The sequence below is a fragment of the Balaenoptera physalus genome (genome assembly GCF_965194825.1).
Source record: "Balaenoptera physalus genome assembly, chromosome: 1".
NCBI classification, from domain to species: domain Eukaryota; kingdom Metazoa; phylum Chordata; class Mammalia; order Artiodactyla; family Balaenopteridae; genus Balaenoptera; species Balaenoptera physalus.
Window position 1 is genome coordinate 51,929,049 of NC_138882.1, and position 17,493 is coordinate 51,946,541.

General features: G+C 39.3%; 1 protein-coding gene across 4 annotated transcripts in view; it reads left to right on the top strand.

The window, feature by feature from the left end:
- Positions 1-428: 428 nt before the first annotated feature.
- ABL2 (ABL proto-oncogene 2, non-receptor tyrosine kinase) overlaps positions 429-17,493 on the top strand; it is a gene marked incomplete at its 5' end in the record, with an annotated part of 120,534 nt that continues 103,469 nt past the window's right edge. For all 4 annotated transcript variants that reach the window (XM_082465163.1, XM_082465166.1, XM_082465164.1 and 1 more), the window contains one exon: positions 429-884. In XM_082465163.1, the coding sequence (XP_082321289.1) occupies positions 728-884 (157 nt within the window). The remainder of the gene's footprint in view (positions 885-17,493) is intronic.

The window sequence follows — 17,493 nt, forward strand, 5'->3', positions numbered from 1 at the left end:
GCCTTGTGCTTTTCTGTCCCAACCGTGCCTGCTAAAGAGCGAGCTGTGCACCTGGGGCGCTCAGCGCAACTGATTGATTTGACAGGTGGAGGTGGGAGAGGGAGGGCTTTAGACCGACCAACCCTAAAAAAGGCGGTAGCATGTAGAACCGAACGTGGGAGGGGTTGGCTAAGGCGGATTCGGATGTGGGAGGCTGAGGTGCCGCGAACGAACCGAAGGGCCGAAAGACTTGAAGCAGCGGTAGACGTGCCAGTGAGGTAGGTACGGGGGCTGCGGGGGGCGGGGACGAACCCACCCTCGGAAGAGAAGGGGGCGCGCGGTCGGGCCGGGGCCGGGGCCGGGGCCGGGGCGGGGCGGGGCGGGGCGGGGCCGCCGGGAAGCCCTCCCTCCGAGTAGCGGAGGTGACTGGTCGGGTGGGGGGCGGGAGACGCTCTGTCCCACGCTCTGCCAGTGCTCGGTGGTTTAAAGATGGCGGCGGCGGCGGCGGCAGCGTTGAGGGCGCGGAGCCGCGGGATGGGGAGGGAAAAGGAGAATCTGTGAGGCGTCGAGAGGCAGCGCGGCGGCTGCTGTGAGGAGTCGGGTGCGGAGACGCCGGTGGCCGGACCGCTCAGGGCCGGGGCCTCGACTGGGAAGGAGAGGCCGGAGCAAGCGCCTGGAGCCCGAGGCCGGAGCCGAGGAGGAATGTGACCAGGGGTCGGCGGGGGCGCGGGAGTACGCAAGTGCAGGGATGGGGCAGCAGGTGGGCCGCGTCGGGGAGGCTCCGGGGCTTCAGCAGTCGCAACCCCGCGGGATCCGGGGCAGCAGCGCAGCCAGGCCCTCCAGCCGCAGGCGGGACCTGGCGGGGCGCACCGCAGAGGCCGGCTTCAATATCTTCACCCAGCATGGTGAGTGTGTCCGGGAGCCGGCGTGAGGGCGTGGGGGAGGCCGGAGGTGGGGTTGGGGCGGGGTGGGAGGCAGACAGGCAGCCCTAGGGGCTCGAGGGGTGGAGGGGTGCCCAAGAGTGGGGGCGGAATCTGCTGCCATCTGGGCCAGTCACGGGAGGCGAGTCACACCCCTCCCCCCCTCCCGTCTCCAGCCTGGCTGGCAGCTCCCGGGGGCGGAGGAGGAAAGAGAAGTGGTCTTAGGGACCTTGGATGGACAGTCTTCTGCACTGGGTGGGACACGACTGTGCGGCTCGGGGAAGACGGTGGATAGTGTCCTCAGGGGAGAGAAGGATGAAGGGAGGTGTGAGCTCAGTCCAGGTGTTAGTATAAATTGGTTGTTAGCGAAGGGAGCATGAGTTGTGCCTCGAGGGATTGGGAAATAGGAACTGAATCTCAGCAGGTAGTGGCCTAGGAAGTATCTACGTATAACTCAGGCAATGAGCAGTGTCAGGATAGTGAACAGTGCCCTGAAGTACCCTTCTATGGGAAAGATAAGGGTAGTATCTTAGCACTTTGAATTTCTTTTTTTTTTTTTTCAAACTGGAAATGAAGGACTTTGCCAAACCATCCTCTGTTCTGCTCTTTTGAGTAGGACACATTTCTGAGATGGCTGGCAGGGGTTAGAGGTTGGTGGGCATCGTTAGGACTTTGGATACGAACAAGAGTTTTTCTTCCTACCAGGTGTGCATATATATATATATATATATATATATATATATACACACACACACACACACATACATACTTACATTCTCTATATGGTCTGGAACCTATTACTTTGGCCTCATTATCAGGGTGTTTTTAAAACAGTTGTCTCCAGACTCGTGATCACGTACCCCAAGAATTTATGTATCTTTATTACTGTATTAATGTGTAACTTAGAAATGTACACAGAAACAGAATTTAAGAAAGTATGAGATGAAAAAATAAATACAACAAGAGTTCTAATAAATTTTTTCCTGCAGCCCAGTGGATCCTTTTGCACTTCCTCTGAGCTGCACCCACACCACTTTTGAGGCCAGTTGTCTAGAGGAAGGAAGAATGGAGAAGGGGGGAAAAAACCAAAATTAACCTTCATGGAGTTGAGAATACCCTAAGACCTGAGAGAGGCTGAAGAGATAGATGTGACTTCTGTATAAAGGACTGGATAGTTGAGGTTGGATGAGAGGTAGCAAACTGGACTTTAACTGAAGAGGCATGTGGAAAATAATAAAAGATAAAAGAGGGTATTCTGTACTGCATAGTGTAGGGAAGACAAGGAAGGAAAAGAAGTGTGAACTATTCCTTAGAAATGGAGTTCTGGAGGAAGTTAAGACAAATGATAGTATGCAGAGAAAGAGATGAACCTTAGAAGCTGTGGCTGCTAGGTGAGTTGTATCAGAGTTCTGGGTTTGGACTTTGTGAACAACCTGAGTTTGCTAATGGAAGAGATATAGGTGATTTGGGCCATTCAGGAGTTACGTGTCTACTCTTAAAGATGTGAGTGAGATTCTCTTCCAGGTATATAAACATTTTATGAAGGTGGCATATAAGTTAGTCTGTATCGAAATCACTTCCTGAAACATAGGAGCAAAGAATGGGTAGTTTTCAGGGAAGAAATGATCCAAGTAGCTTTGCTTTGTGGGAAGTGTTAGTTATGTATTAAACTTGGCCCAGTAGGTAATAGTGATCCTCTTCCTCTAGCATCTATTCAGGACGTAAGATTTTCTGAGAAGGAGGAGGTCATGAAGAATGGAATAGGAGGAGATTTTGAAGGATGAATAGGATTTGGATCTATGGAGCAAGAAAAAGAGGGCAGGCTGTGCAGGAGAAACAACTTAAGTGTGAACAATTGAAATGAACGTAATTTGTTGATGGAATAGTGAGGAGAGACATCTGTCATGAGTGAAGCAAATCCTCTAGGAGTGAATCCTAGAGCAAAAATTGCAAGAATCAAGTTCTGGTCTTGGCTCCACCTGGCTGGGTGATTTAGTCACTTACCATCTTTGGGTTTCTTTATCTGTTAAATGTTGGATTGGATGATCTCTAAGGTACCATCTGACTCTAAGATGTTATGAATCTACTGATAATTGAGAAGCAGTGGTAAGAAAACTTTGACTACGTTGGGTTATGGGCTGGGTTATTGAAAATGTGGCAGAGGAGTTTATATCCATTTACCTGATTGGTTAGTTTATAGGCTATGTAAAGAAACCCAGGTGTGAGGTGCTGAAAGACTTGGCCTTGAGTGGAGGCAATGGAAACAGGTGGGGTGAGTTTGAGGGATATTTCATGCATTCAACAAAGAAAAGTTTTTTGAGCACCTATTATGTACTGGGCCCTGGGGATGTTGCTGTGAGTATAACAAGGCCCCTGTCCTTGTGGAACTTAAGGATTTTATGATTTGGTTTAGAGGATGAAAGAAGAGAGGATGACTTTGGAATACTTAGGAGCCATTCTGCCTGGATTTGAAACCTGGCTTGACTGCTTATTATCTTTGTGACCCTGGATAAGTTATTTAACCTTTTTGTGCCTTGGATTCTTCATTTGTAAAATGGGGATAATAAGAATACCTGGTAATACTAGTACCTAGGTTAATGAGTTAATATGTACAAGGCACTTAGAATAGTGCCTGGCATGTAGTAAGGGCTAAATATGTGTTGGCCCTGGCCATTACTACTACTACCACTACTACTACTATTATCAAAAATAGGGATGAGTCAAAGATAATAAATTTTGAAATTGGCTGTGTTGACAAGTTTGGAAGTTAGAAGCTGATTGAAAGGATGGGAATAGGGTAAGTTTGTTGCCAAAGACTAGTATGTAAAGAATAGAATTGGCAAATAATATAGGAAACAAAGGTTAAGTGAGTACTGTTTTTAGACAGATGGGTGTTTATAAACTTCTATAGCTCAGATTTTCTCAACCTTGGCAGTTATTGACATTTTGGGGTGAGTCGTTCTTTGTTGTGGGGGTCTGTCCTATACTTTTTAAGATGTTTAGCAGCATCCTTGGCCTCTGCTCACTAGATGCCAGTAGCACCCCTTTCTGGCAAACTACCACCCCCCCCCCCCCCCAGTTGTAACAACCAGAAATGTTTTCAGACATTGCTAGATTGCCCCTAGGTGAGAACCACTGCTTAGAAACACATGATAAATTATGGTTTGAATGAATAAATTCAGTTAGGTTCAGAAGCTTCTCAGTGGACCTGTTGTTTGACATTTACACAAAAAACCTGGCAACTAGTGTACAAGTCACTGTCTTGAGTTTCAGTATTGAGGTATTAGCACATAATTTCATATACGAAAGTTAGGTCTGACTGTTGAGTTTACATGTAAGTTTATTTTTTTTAATTTTTATTTATTTATTTATTTATGGCTGTGTTGGGTCTTCGTTTCTGTGCGAGGGCTTTCTCCAGTTGCAGCAAGTGGGGGCCACTCTTCATCGCGGTGTGCGGGCCTCTCACTATCGCGGCCTCTCTTGTTGCGGAGCACAGGCTCCAGACGCGCAGGCTCAGTAATTGTGGCTCATGGGCCTAGTTGCTCCGCAGCATGTGGGATCTTACCAGACCAGGGCTCGAACCCGTGTCCCCTGCATTGGCAGGCAGATTCTCAACCACTGCGCCACCAGGGAAGCCCTACATGTAGGTTTAAATATAGGTTAAATATTGTACGTAGTCAGTAAAAAATGTATGTACGTTACAGAAATGGGTTTATCAGAGTCCGTGATTTCTCTTCTGTAGATAAAAGAAATGGTGTTTTCTCATTGAAAATGAGAATATTTTTTTATTAATATGTAAGTTGTTATAATAATTTGCTTTGCCAAAAATGCCTTTTGTGAATGTAATTTAGAAGGAATAAAAAGAATTGGGCTGTGTTTTGGTATGAAAAAGGTGAGTGCTGTGTGATTTTTCTGAAATCTGCTATTGAACCTTTTTGGTGAGCTGATGTTTTGTGACTAGTAATCTAGGGTTGAATACCTCGTCTTTTTAATATCTGACATACATTACAACAGTTGAGTGATTTCACTTCAGCTTTATTTTCTTCTCTCACTTATTTGCTGTAAATGCTATTAAAAATTAACCTTAAATTGTGAAGTTTTGAGTAATAAAACTTTTCCCTTAAACTCATCAGTTTAAGTGGTCTGATTTCTTTATTTAGGATTTGTAGTTCGTGTTTTAGTCTTTGCAGAATGAAAGATGTCGGCACCACAGGTTGAAAATGATACTGTAGAAAAGAACAGGAAGGCTGTTGCAAGGGAATTTTAATTATGGTGACCTAGTATAGTGGCTACTGATTCTTATGAGAACCAGACTTTTAAAAAGAAATCAGCTGTTAGGTTTTTGTTAACCTCCGAATCTGCATGAGTTACAGGTATCTGGGTGTGTCTGTATTTTTAGAAAAGTGACAAAATAATTTGTGGTACAGATTCTTTTATCACAGCCCAATTGACAGTAAGATCCCAGGTAAGTTTTGAAGTCTGAAGTTTCTCCTTAAGGGTCTAGAGCTTGCTTTAAAAAGAAAAACCAGCATCTTTCCCCCTTGCAATTACTATACTATATCTTTTTTTTTTTCTCTTCACTCCCTCTGTCAAAATCAGTAGTGATGATGGTAATACTAATTTATATTTGTGTAGTTTTTTTTGAGTTTATGAACACCTTTTATTTCCTTTATCTTATTTGATCTTTACAATTACAGTTGGCCCTTGAACAACATGGGTTTGAACTTTCAGGGTCCACTTACAGGCAGATTTTTTTCAATAAATATGTACTATAGTTTTATCGCGGTTGGTTGAATCCACAGATGCCAAACCCGGATATGGAGGACCACCTGTAAAGTTATAAGAGGATTTTTGACTTCGTGGAGCGTCGGTGCCCCAACCTCCGAGTTGTTCAAGGGTCAGCTGTACTCTGAAATAGGTGGGGACAGATATTAATCTTCCCATTTTATAGATGAAGAGTTGAGAATTAAGTGACTTCCCAAGGGCAGATAGCTGTTAAGTGACGGGACTGAAACTCAAGCCTTTGTCTCCAAATCTTGCCATAGTGTAGAGATTTAGAGAACATGGGTTTTATTTTATTTTTTTAAATGCATTTTAAAAAAATATTTTTATTTTGTTGCATTGGGTCTTAGTTGTGGCAAGTGGGCTCCTTAGTTGTGGCATGTGAACTCTCGGTTGTGGCATGCACGTGGGATCTAGTTCCCTGACCAAGGCTCGAACCCAGGGCCCCTGCACTGGGAGCGTGGAGTCTTAACCACTGTGCCACCAGGGAAGTCCCAAGAAGATGGGTTTTAAAATGAGATAGAATTGGGTTCAGATCCTGCCTTGTGTCTGACATTGGTAAGTGGTTTACACCTCCAACCTCAGCAGGTTGTTGAATTAAATGATAAAATTTTGTAAGGCTCTAAGTGCTCAATAAATAGTAGTTTTGTTGTTGTCATTGTTATTTACCTCAAGATGGTTGTGAAGATTACATGAGTCTTATGTGAAAATGTTTTGTAAACTATCTCAAACGCTGCTATTGTCTTCACGATAGCATGCTAAAGTGTAGAATTGTCTTAGCATTTATATTTTAAGTCTCTGTTTTGTCTAAGTCTCTGTTTTTCTCTGAAGTGACTCTTGATTATTAAAGGACTTTCAGAAAGCAGCAAAAAGATAGGGAAATTTTGGGGATCTGAAATCACCTTAGACCTGCCTTCCTTGAGGGTAAATGTTATCTTCTTAGGATTATTTGTCTTATGGGTCTTTCTTACTCTTTTCATACTGGTGTTTTTCTTCCTTCAAAGAAGTTGAACAAGAAACACAGGCCAAGGCATATGTAAAGTTTAGGTTGAGACCTCATTCTAAGCTGGCACATTTGTTTGCTAGTTAATATTTAATGATTTTTTATATTGTAATCTCCTTCATCTGACATCCTTTAAGAACTTTTTGTGCCTTCTTATATTATTTTTACCTCTGGTTATAAAGTTTCTTGTTAAAAGCATGTTTTAGTAGAACTTTTATATTCTTAATTTTGTGAGTCAAATTGGGCTTTTTCTCATATACTATGCGTATAAGATTTCAAAATACATAATGTTAACCTCATCAATCGTAACAGATTTCTTCTGGAATAGATAAATTTGGAGTGTCACTGTTGATACTTCACCAGATCATATAGAACCATTCTCAAACTTTAGTGTGGAAACCCAGATTGCTGGGTCCCACCCCCAGAGTTTCTTATTTAGGTCTGAGGTGGGATTAGAGAATTTGCATTTTTGACAAATTTTCAGGTGTTGCTGAATGCTGCTGGTTGGGGCCACACTTTGAGAACTGTTGGTAATGTGATATTAAGAAGAGTGGTGGATCAAAAGTAATTCAAAGATTGTCAGTTGTCAGAAAACATAGTATATTGACTCTTCTACTTAAAACTGGTTCAAAAGTCCATTTGTTGCAAGTCTAGTGTCCACATGCAGGTGTCCACTGTCTTATGCCACTATTTTTGTGGCAGGAAGAGATGCTTTGGCCTCAACTTTTTTTTTTAAATCTCTAAAAGTTCATATGTTGAAGGTGTGTTGAGAGGTGCACTTTTGAAAGAATCTTGTGTCAGGGAAAAGGGAGGTAAGACACACAGAGTTCTGCTGACAGACTTAGAGTGGGCCTTAGTCACTGGAAGAAGCTGTGAAGAAATAATTGCCACTTATTGAGTGCTGCGTGCCAGGAATGTTCTAAGTACTTAATTGCAGGGTTTTTTTCACTTAAACCCCATAAAACCTTGCTTGAAAAAGAAATTGAAAAAGATAAGAGACCAAAGAAATTGGGATACCTATTTGTGATTCTATAGTTATGTGGGATGATGCCTAGCTACCTTTTGGGGTTTGTGTATATGTACATATGTATATGTATGTGTGTGTATATAGGAAGATTTTTAGTCTTTTTTTACCCTATCTCTCTTGAGACCAATGATGAGGGTTTCAGAATGGTAGACCAGGGTTAGATCTATATACTTACTCTGTGGCTATGGATTGAGACTTAGATATTATGGCCTAACAAACGGAGCAGTAGGCGCTCACAGTGCAATTTGAAATCTCATGGTAATGTTGAACTATTGGCTTAACCTCTAGACTTAGTATTACTAATATTTCTTATTTAAAGACTTTTATATCCCCCACTCCCTGTTGATAGATTACAGCTCTCCTTTTCTCCTTGTATTGGAATCTATGTAGCCACTTAAAGTGATCTATTTAGTTTATTATTGTAATATGCAACTTATAAAGACATTTCTTTTTCCTTTTTAGGTAATATGATAGAATTAAAAAAAAACTAGCATAACACTGTAGAGTATTTCCTATGTTTCTTTATTCAGTTATTTTATAGTAATTGCCTATGTTAATATCTCAGAGAGTTTTTAGGTATAATTTAGACAGAATTGCTGTCCAAAAGAATGATGCTGCTTAAGTAGATATTGATGAACACTCTCATGAGACAGTTAATAAACTAGTCTTGTTTTGTGTGTCTGTGTGGGAAGTGTGATATTTTGTATAATAACTGTTGGTTACTAATCTCTGCCTTTTTGGGTTGAGGGCATAATTTCAGTATGTAAATTTGTGGACATTGTACTAATTAGAATGATTTCTCAGTTCAATTCTTTTCTTTTTTTTAAATAAATAAATTTATCTATCTATTTATTTATTTATTTATGGCTGCATTGCGTCTTTGTTGCTGTGCACGGGCTTTCTGTAGTTGCGGCGAGCGGGGGCTACTCTTTGTTGCTGTGCGCGGGCTTCTCATTGCGGTGGCTTCTCTTGTTGTGGAGCACGGGCTCTAGGCGCACGGGCTTCAGTAGCTGTGGCTTGCGGGTTGTAGGGCACAGGCTCGGTAGTTGTGGTGCACGGGCTTTGTTGCTCCGCGGCATGTGGGATCTTCCCGGACCAGGGATCAAACCGTGTCTCCTGCGCTGGCAGGCGGATTCTTAACCACTGCGCCACCAAAGAAGTCCCAGGTAAATTATTTTCCATTGAACTTTCACTCATATAAATGCACAGATTAATGCACATTAAATATAATACTGTGACAAATTTAATTTTGGTTGCTTAAAAAAATGAGACCTATATTGAGCTTCTTCTCTGTCTTTGCTTTGTGCTGTAAATGTGCAGAGTCTATGGTGATGGTAGTACTGCGGGCTCCTCTGTAGTGAACTCTGCCAGTATTGGCTTTTGATCCAGCAGAACACAAAGCTCAGCAGGCCCAGGCAATTTATATTCCCTGGTTTGCTTTTCCAAGGAGAGGGAGGGTTTAGAAAACCTTTCACTTGATGTGGTCAAGGTCAAAGAAAATGTTCTGTGGCTTAATATAATATACAATATGTACATATACAATTTTGTTAACATGTTTCTTTCTCTATGCTAATTCCAGCAAATTAAAATAACAATACTGAGTTAGTACTAAAGATTGCCACTTAGCATTTTGTGGTTCCGGATAATTACTAAGAAAACTTGGTAATTTTCTTAGGAAAACTTAAAAATTTTCCTAAGACTAGCAGTACTAACAGGCATAATTCGTATCACCGATCTGTTTCTTACAGGAAAGAAAGGTTGACACTTGAAAGTTTTTGTTATAGTAGCTTTCTTTTATTAATGTTGAAATTTGCATTTTTTAATTGTGTAAAAATATATAAAGAGGTATCTCGATGTAAAAAAAAAAAAAATCAGTACAGAAGCATGTAGATTAGACATGAAAGTTCTCTTTGATATTCCGACCCATGATCCATATTCCCTTGTTAGAGGAAACTACTGTTCATGGTTTGATATGTTATCTTCCCAGAACTTTTTATGTATTTACATTTATGTGAGTGCACATATTAATACTTCTCTTGCCATTTCATAAATGCAAGTAAATGCATTATACTGTATGAATTTTTTCCTCCCAGATTTGTTTTTTGCATTTAATATGTCTGGAAGACCTTTCTATGCCAGGATGTGTACATTTCTCATTCTTTTCAATAGGTTTATCGTGTTCTGTGCTCTTGATATATATTTTAACCATTTTGTTTAGATTTTAACCATTTTCTTATTGACAAATATTTGTTTACAAGATTATTAAAGATCTCCTGTTTTCCTCATATTTTTTCTTGTTACCAGTTTGAACCTTTCTGAAATTTATATATACATATTTGAGGTTGGAACCAACTTAATGTTTTTCCATTGTACTAATAATTGAATAGTTCATCAATTTCCACTGCTTTGAAGAGCTGTATTTCTTATATATTTAATTTTCAAATGTCCACAGATCTTTTTAAAACTCTTTCCATTGTTCCATTCATCTTTATTTCTTCCTGCATGTTGTTAACATATTTTAATTATGATAACTGTATTATAAGCTTAAAGTGTGTATGTTTACCTGGGTAGCTCCCTATTATTGTGTTATTTTTCAAAGTTTATTTGGATGTTATTGCATATTATATCTTCTAAAGATTCTTAGGACCAGATTGTTAAGATTTAGAAATCTTGATGGGATTTTGATAGTGATTGTATTGAATTATAGGTTAATTTGAGGGTGAATTGACATTGTTGCATTATTGTGTCCTTACATCTAAGAATATGGTGACCCTTTGCCAGTCTAGGTCATCTTTGTGTCCTTAAGTAGAAGATTTTCCATTGCTTTCCCATTGTTTTTGGACATTTCTTGTTAAGCTTATTGGTGGGCTTCTTAAAATTTTTGTTGTGATCATAAGTGTAATTCTTCTGCATTACATTTCCTAATTGCTTATTGCTAGTATGTGAGTAGTGATTTTTGTTTGTCAGTCTTGGGTCTGGTTGCCTTACTGTATTCGTATTGCATCTAATTTTCCCTTTAATTCTCTTTCTAGGAAGGCAACCAGATTTTCTGTAGTAGTAACTTTCTACCAACATTTTTATTTTCTTAAAACTGATATTCCTAGAGGCCTTTTTTTAAAAATAAGGATTATTTTGGAAGAGTTTTAAGCTGTTATTACTATTCATTCTTTATCACACTTCTGTACTGTAAGGCGTTTGGTTGGAGGAGGCATGGTGGAAGTAGGAGTGGGTTGCAGGGAGAGAGAGACCGTCTATCCTTTTTCTTAATGAATTCTGGTTACTATTATTGGTGGTAACAATACATGTTTTGTCCATTTATTTTCTACAAAATAGCTAAGGTATATATAGTACATATATCTAAAGTATATATATAATAAATGTGTATATATACACATAAATATCATATATATGTTATTAAGTGTACCTTCAGAGAAATTGCCTGGTATATTTTAATACGGCAACTAGAGAAATTGTTTCTCTACATTTTGCATTAAGAAGTGTCATTATTGGTGACTAGCATCTAGAATAAAGCATGCAATTTATGTTTTTGCACTGAGGGGAATATTAAGTTTGGTAAATACATTCCTAATGTTGACAATTCATAGTCACAGTGCTACATCAGTAGTTGAGACCTGTGAACACTGATTTTTGGTAAACGTAAACCTTTTAGCTATGAAAAAAGATGTATTCTGTGGATACTATAGAGGAGTTCCGGATTCTCTCCAGATAGCATCTGGACTTGTGTTTAGCTTCTGAATCAATATATATATTTTTAACTATGCTGATAATCCATTAGCTAACTCTAAGACCAGATTCAGTGTGGAATGATTAATTCTGTGAAACTGAGAATTAACTTTAAGGAGGTATGAAGAAAAAATATTTTCTTTTATAAAAATGTATATTTATCAGAAGTTAAGTTCCTGATACCAGTAAACTCTGGTCTATTCTTCAGAAATAGAAATAAAATGTGAAGAAAGCATTTTTTTTAAAAAGGAAGTATTTCAAACTTACAGAAAAGTAGAGCACATAACAGAATGTCCAGGTACCCGCCACCCAGATTTAACAAATGTTCATGTTATGTCACATTTTTAAAAAAAGAAAGAAAACACTATAGAGACAGTTGAATACCCTTTGCAGACCTTCTCAAACCCATTCTTCTCCCTTCCTATCCTGAGTATAACGCTACCCTGATGGTGTTTATCCTTCCCTTCTGTGTAGTTGCATTTTATTCCACTTGTAATTATCTGTAGAGGGTGTGTGTGGGGCAGGCGCCAGTTTGTAGCTTTGTATCTTTGAAAGATTTACATAAATTCTATGCCAGATGTATCATCTTGCAACTTTCTCTTTCTATTCTGTGTGTTTCTGAGATATATCCATTTGAAATAATATAGTTCAGTATTCCACTGTGTAACTATACCACAGTTTATTCAGAATTTTTCATATTGATGGTGGGTTGTTTCCAGTTTTTCATAAAATAGGTGCTTGGAGTTGCTATTTGCTCTGACCAGAAAACTCTTTATAGTTATTTTTATCAGAGATATATGTGGAGAGTTTATAAATAGTCAAAGAATATGACAAGATTTGAAATGGGAAAAAAAAGAAAGCAGCCCTGTCCCTCTTCCTAGGTTGGCACTGTCCAGTATGGCACCTTCTAGCCACATGTGACTATTCAGCAAATGTCCTTTGTCCTCATTGAGAAGAGCTGTGTTAAAATACACACTACATTTCAAAAACCCAGTATGAAAAAAGAATGTAAAATGTCACATTCATGTTTTTATGTTGATTACATGTTGACACGATAATGTTTTAGATATGTCAGATTAAATAGATTTAAAAAAAAATAAATGTATGTATTTATTTATTTATTTTTGGCTGTGTTGGGTCTTTGCTGCGCATGGGCTTTCTCTAGTTGCGGCGAGCGGGGGCTACTTTTCGTTGCTGTGCGTGGGCTTCTCACTGGGGTGGCTTCTCTTGTTGCGGAGCACGGGCTCTAGACCTGCGGGCTTCAGTAGTTGTGGCTCGCAGGCTCTAGAGCGCAGGCTCAGTAGTTGTGGCGCACGGGGTTAGTTGCCCCATGGCATGTGAGATCTTCCCGGACCAGGGATCAAACCCGTGTCCCTTGCATTGGCAGGTGATTGTTAACCACTGCGCCACCAGGGAAGTCCCTAGAATAGATTGTTAAAATTAATTTTACGGATTAAAAAATTTAACCTAGCATCCAGAATATGTAAAATGACATATTTTTGCTCATATTTGTGGCTTGCATTTCTGTTGGACAGTTCTGCTTTAAATGGTATGGTAAGCTCTATGAGAGCAGGAACTTGATCTTGTTCACCACCGGAGTCCCTGTACCTTTAACTGTGACAGGCACAAAGTTGACCCTCAATAAATTTAAATTAATTGATACATTCAACAAGAGAAGGTATTTTTTGCATTGTTCACTTAGGAATATTATACCTGGCATGTTACAGTGCAGAGTTTATTCCATAGAGGTGCTTTGAGTTTTCTTTGCAGTTACTGATTGGAAAAAAGCTACTTTAAATTTGGCTTTATTATCCACTGTATGTTTTTCCTTTTACTACCCTATTTTTAGCTTAACTGCACTTTTAAGTCTTAGGATTTCATAATGTTTTCATTCTGTCTTTATCATTATATTTTTCATTTTCTATTTTATTCTGTTATTAATGCTGCTGTTTGGGAAAATTCTAATGGATTTGTAAGTTCTTTGATCTAATTATTTCAAGTTATCTGTTTCTTGAAATTACTAGCTGTCTTCAAAGAGAAAAGTCATCTTGGCCATGGGCTGTGTCAAGATGGCTTTAGCTCTGGCAAATTTTCTACCATACTCTTACTTTTTCAAGTCTGAGGTCATGCTTATCCTTTTATGTTTACCTGTTTATTCTTTTTTCTTGGCATCATATAAAATCTTTTTATTTTAAAAATTCTTCCTCTTTTTTTGTCTTCCAGTTTATTGGGATATAATTAACATATAACCTTATATAAGTTTAAGGTATACAACTGTTGATTTGACACATTTATGTATTGCAGTGTGATTACCATCATAGCAATTAACTGACACTTCCATCAAATCACATAATTACCATTTCTTTTTTGTGGTGAAAACATGTAATATCTACTCTTTTAGCAACTTTCAAATACACAGTATTGGTATTATTAGTTATAATCACCATGCACTATATTAGATCTTCAAAACTTGTTAATCTTATAACTGGAAGTTTGTACCCTTTGACCAGTGTCTCCCCATTTCCGCCACTTCTTAGGCCCTGTTAACCACCACTCTCCTCTCTTGCTTCTCTGAGTTTAGCTTTTTTAGATTCTACATATAAGTGATATCATACCGTATTTGCCTTTTTTCTGTCAGACTTATTTCACTTAGCATAATGCTCTCCAGGTTCATTCAAGTTGTTGCAAATGGCAGGATTTCTTCTTTTTCATGGCTGAATAATATTCCAGTGTGTGTGTGTGTATGTGTATCTCTCCCATCTTCTTTATCCATTCATCTCTTGATGGACACTGAGGTTGTGTCCTATCTTGGCTATTGTGAATAACGCTTAGTGAACGTGGGAATGCAGATATTCCTTCAAGATGCTGTTTTCATTTCCTTTGGGTATAAACCCAGAAGTCGGATCACTGTTCACATGGTAGTTCTATTTTTAGGTTTTTGAGGAACGTTCATACTGTTTTCTGTGGTGGCTGCACCAATTTACATTCCCACCAACAGTGCAGGAGGGTTCCCTTCTCTCCACACCCTTGCCTGCCAACCCTATCTCTTTTTTTAAAAATGATAGCCATTCTAACCAGCATGGGGTGATATCTCTTCGTAGTTTTGATTTGCATTTCCCTTGTGGTTAGTGATGTTGAGCACCTTTTCATGTACCTGTTGGTCATTTGTGTGTCTTCTTTGGAAAAATGTCTATTCAGATTCTCTGCCCATTTTTAACTTATTTATTTTTCTTTTTGTCTTTCTTAAATTTTTGGCCACACCGCGCGGCTTGCGGGATCTTAGTTCCCCGACCAGGGATTGAACTGGAGCCCTCAGCGGTGAAAGCGCGAAGTTCTAACCAGTGGACCGCCAGGGAATTCCCTGCCCATTTTTTAACTGAATTGTTTTTGTGTTATTGAGTTGTATAAAATTCTTCCTCTTAAAGCTTAAGAGCTTGGTAGGTAGATGTTTGAGGAGGAGTCTGTCTTAAGTGATTATTTCTCAGTCTTTATATCATATACCAACTGTCTTTGGTTTTTGCTTTTCCTTCTAGTTCAGGAAATTTTGACTATTTTCCTGGTTTCCACATTATTTACCTTTTCTATTTCCTCTGTTGTCCTTATATTTATAGATTAATTCTCATTGATCTTTTTTCTATAGCTCACCATTGGTTTCTTACTATTATAAAGTTTCATCACATTTATTTTTGATTTACTTGTGTTGAACTATTACTCTGCTGTAGTCGATTCTTCTGTCTTAGCAGTTTTCTGTGGGTAATATGTGTGAGTAGGGCTCTTGGTTACAAGTAGGAGAGACCAACTCCAGATTATTTAATACCTAGAAAATTTATATGGAGATAGTGAAGGCTCAAGAACAGGAATGCAGCTAGGCTGGCCCAGAAACAGGATGTGGAAGGCTGCTAATAAAAACTCAGGCAATATTTATTTTCTGTCTCTTGTTTTGGCTTCTGTTTGCTCACTTTATTCTTCTCTCTTAGACATTCAAACCATACTTTCCTTTTTTTTTTTTTTTTTTGGTAATCTCTTCTCTGACCAAAAGGATGGTCTATATTAAACTTTAATTTCTTAGTCTCAGTTCCAGATTCCCAGGAGAGTAGCTGTGATTGGTGGTCAGATCACCTCCGTAATATTGACATTTTGGGTTGAATGGTTCTTTGTGTGAGTTGTCCTGTGCATTGTAGGGTGTTTAGCAGGATTGTTGGCCCCTGTCAACTAAATGCCAGTAGCGCTCACCTTCTAACTGTAACAACCAAAAAATGTCTCTAGATATTGCTAAAATCCCCTTGGAGATAAAATCACCCCTGGTTGAGAACCACTGATCTAGAATGTATTTAGCTGCTCTGGGCCTACCACTGTGTGAGACTGATGTTTCAGGAGAGTCTTTGCGAGCTAGGCAGGTACTCAAAATGCTTTAAGTATTTTCAGTTTTTTGTAGCAACTATAAGTTAACACTTTTTCATTATTTTTAGGTGTTCCTTTTTAAAATAATTTTTTCTTATTTAAAGTATTTGACATTAACATGTTTCTTATTAAAATATTCAACTGGAGGGACTTCCCTGGTGGCACAATGGTTAAGAATCTGCCTGCCAGTGCAGGGGATACGGGTTCAATCCCTGGTCCGGGACGATCCCACATGCTGCGGAGCAACTAAGCCCACGAGCCACAACTACAGAGCCTGCGCTCTAGAGCCCGAGAGCCACAACTACTGAGCCCATGCTCCACAACTACTGAAGCCCATGCACCTAGAGCCCATGCTCTGCAGCAAGAGAAGCCACCACAATGAGAAGCCCGTGCACCGCAACGAAGATTAGCCCCCGCTCGACGCAACTAGAGAAAGCCTGCGTGCAGCAACGAAGACCCAATGCAGCCAAAAATAAATAAATTTTAAAAATAAATAAATAAAAAAATAAAATCTTCAACTGGAGTTGTAGTGCTTACCATTTTTGGCCATCTCCCTGAATCTCTAAATTTTTCAATCTGCTACAGGTTTATATTTTTTTTCCCTGAGGGTGAGTGTATGTATATGTGACGGTATTGGTTGTTTTAATATAAAATTTATGACTTCGGTAGGCAGACAGACAGAGGTATAAAAATTTAGAACTGGAAGAGACCTTAGAAATTATGTATTCTGGGACTTCACTGGTGGGCCACTGGTTAAGACTTCACCTTCCAATGCAGGGGGTGCTGGTTGCATCCCTGGTCAGGGAGCTGAGATCCCACATGCCTCGTGGCCAAAAAACCAAAACATGAAACAGAAGCAATATTATAACAAATTCAATAAAGACTTTAAAAATGGTCCACATCAAAAAAACTCTTAAAAAAGAAATTATGTATTCTGATACACTTTTTTTTTTGTTTTTTTTGGCTGTGCTGCACGGCTTGCGGGATCTTAGTTCCCTGACCAGGGATTGAACCCCAGGTGCTTGGCAGTGAAAGCGCGGAGTCCTAAGCACTGGACTGCCAGGGAATTCCCAGTATTCTGGTACCCTTGATTTACAGATGAATAAACTAATGCTTAGGCAGATGAAACAAGTTGATCACGGACACATAGCTTAGTAGTAGAGCACAGAAAGATTAGAGTCTAACTTTTATTATTTTTCTAGGTTTAGTTTCTAGTTACCTTTGGTGCCCAATTTTTGCTTTTGGTAGTATTACTTATGTAGTAATACTTATTCAGCATTTATATGTTAAAGTCTACTTCAGGTGTTATCTCATTTAGTCCTTGGCAAATAAATGATGAAAACGGTCTCACGATAAGACATGTCTAACTCTAAACATTTTGCTCTTAACCATTGTGCTTTAGCAGTATAATAGCATTGGGAAAGGATTGGATGCTGTGTCCTGGACACTTTATTCTACCCTATCACTTAATCCTCAACACAACCCCAGAAGCTATATATATTTCCTGGTTTTACAGATGAAGATGTTTAGCTAAGAGAGAGTAAGTCTCCTACCTTAAGGCCACATAACTAGTAGGAAGCAGAGCTTGACTTAAGTTTTGTGGTTTTCCCATTTGTGCTGCACCTAGGGGGAGATGT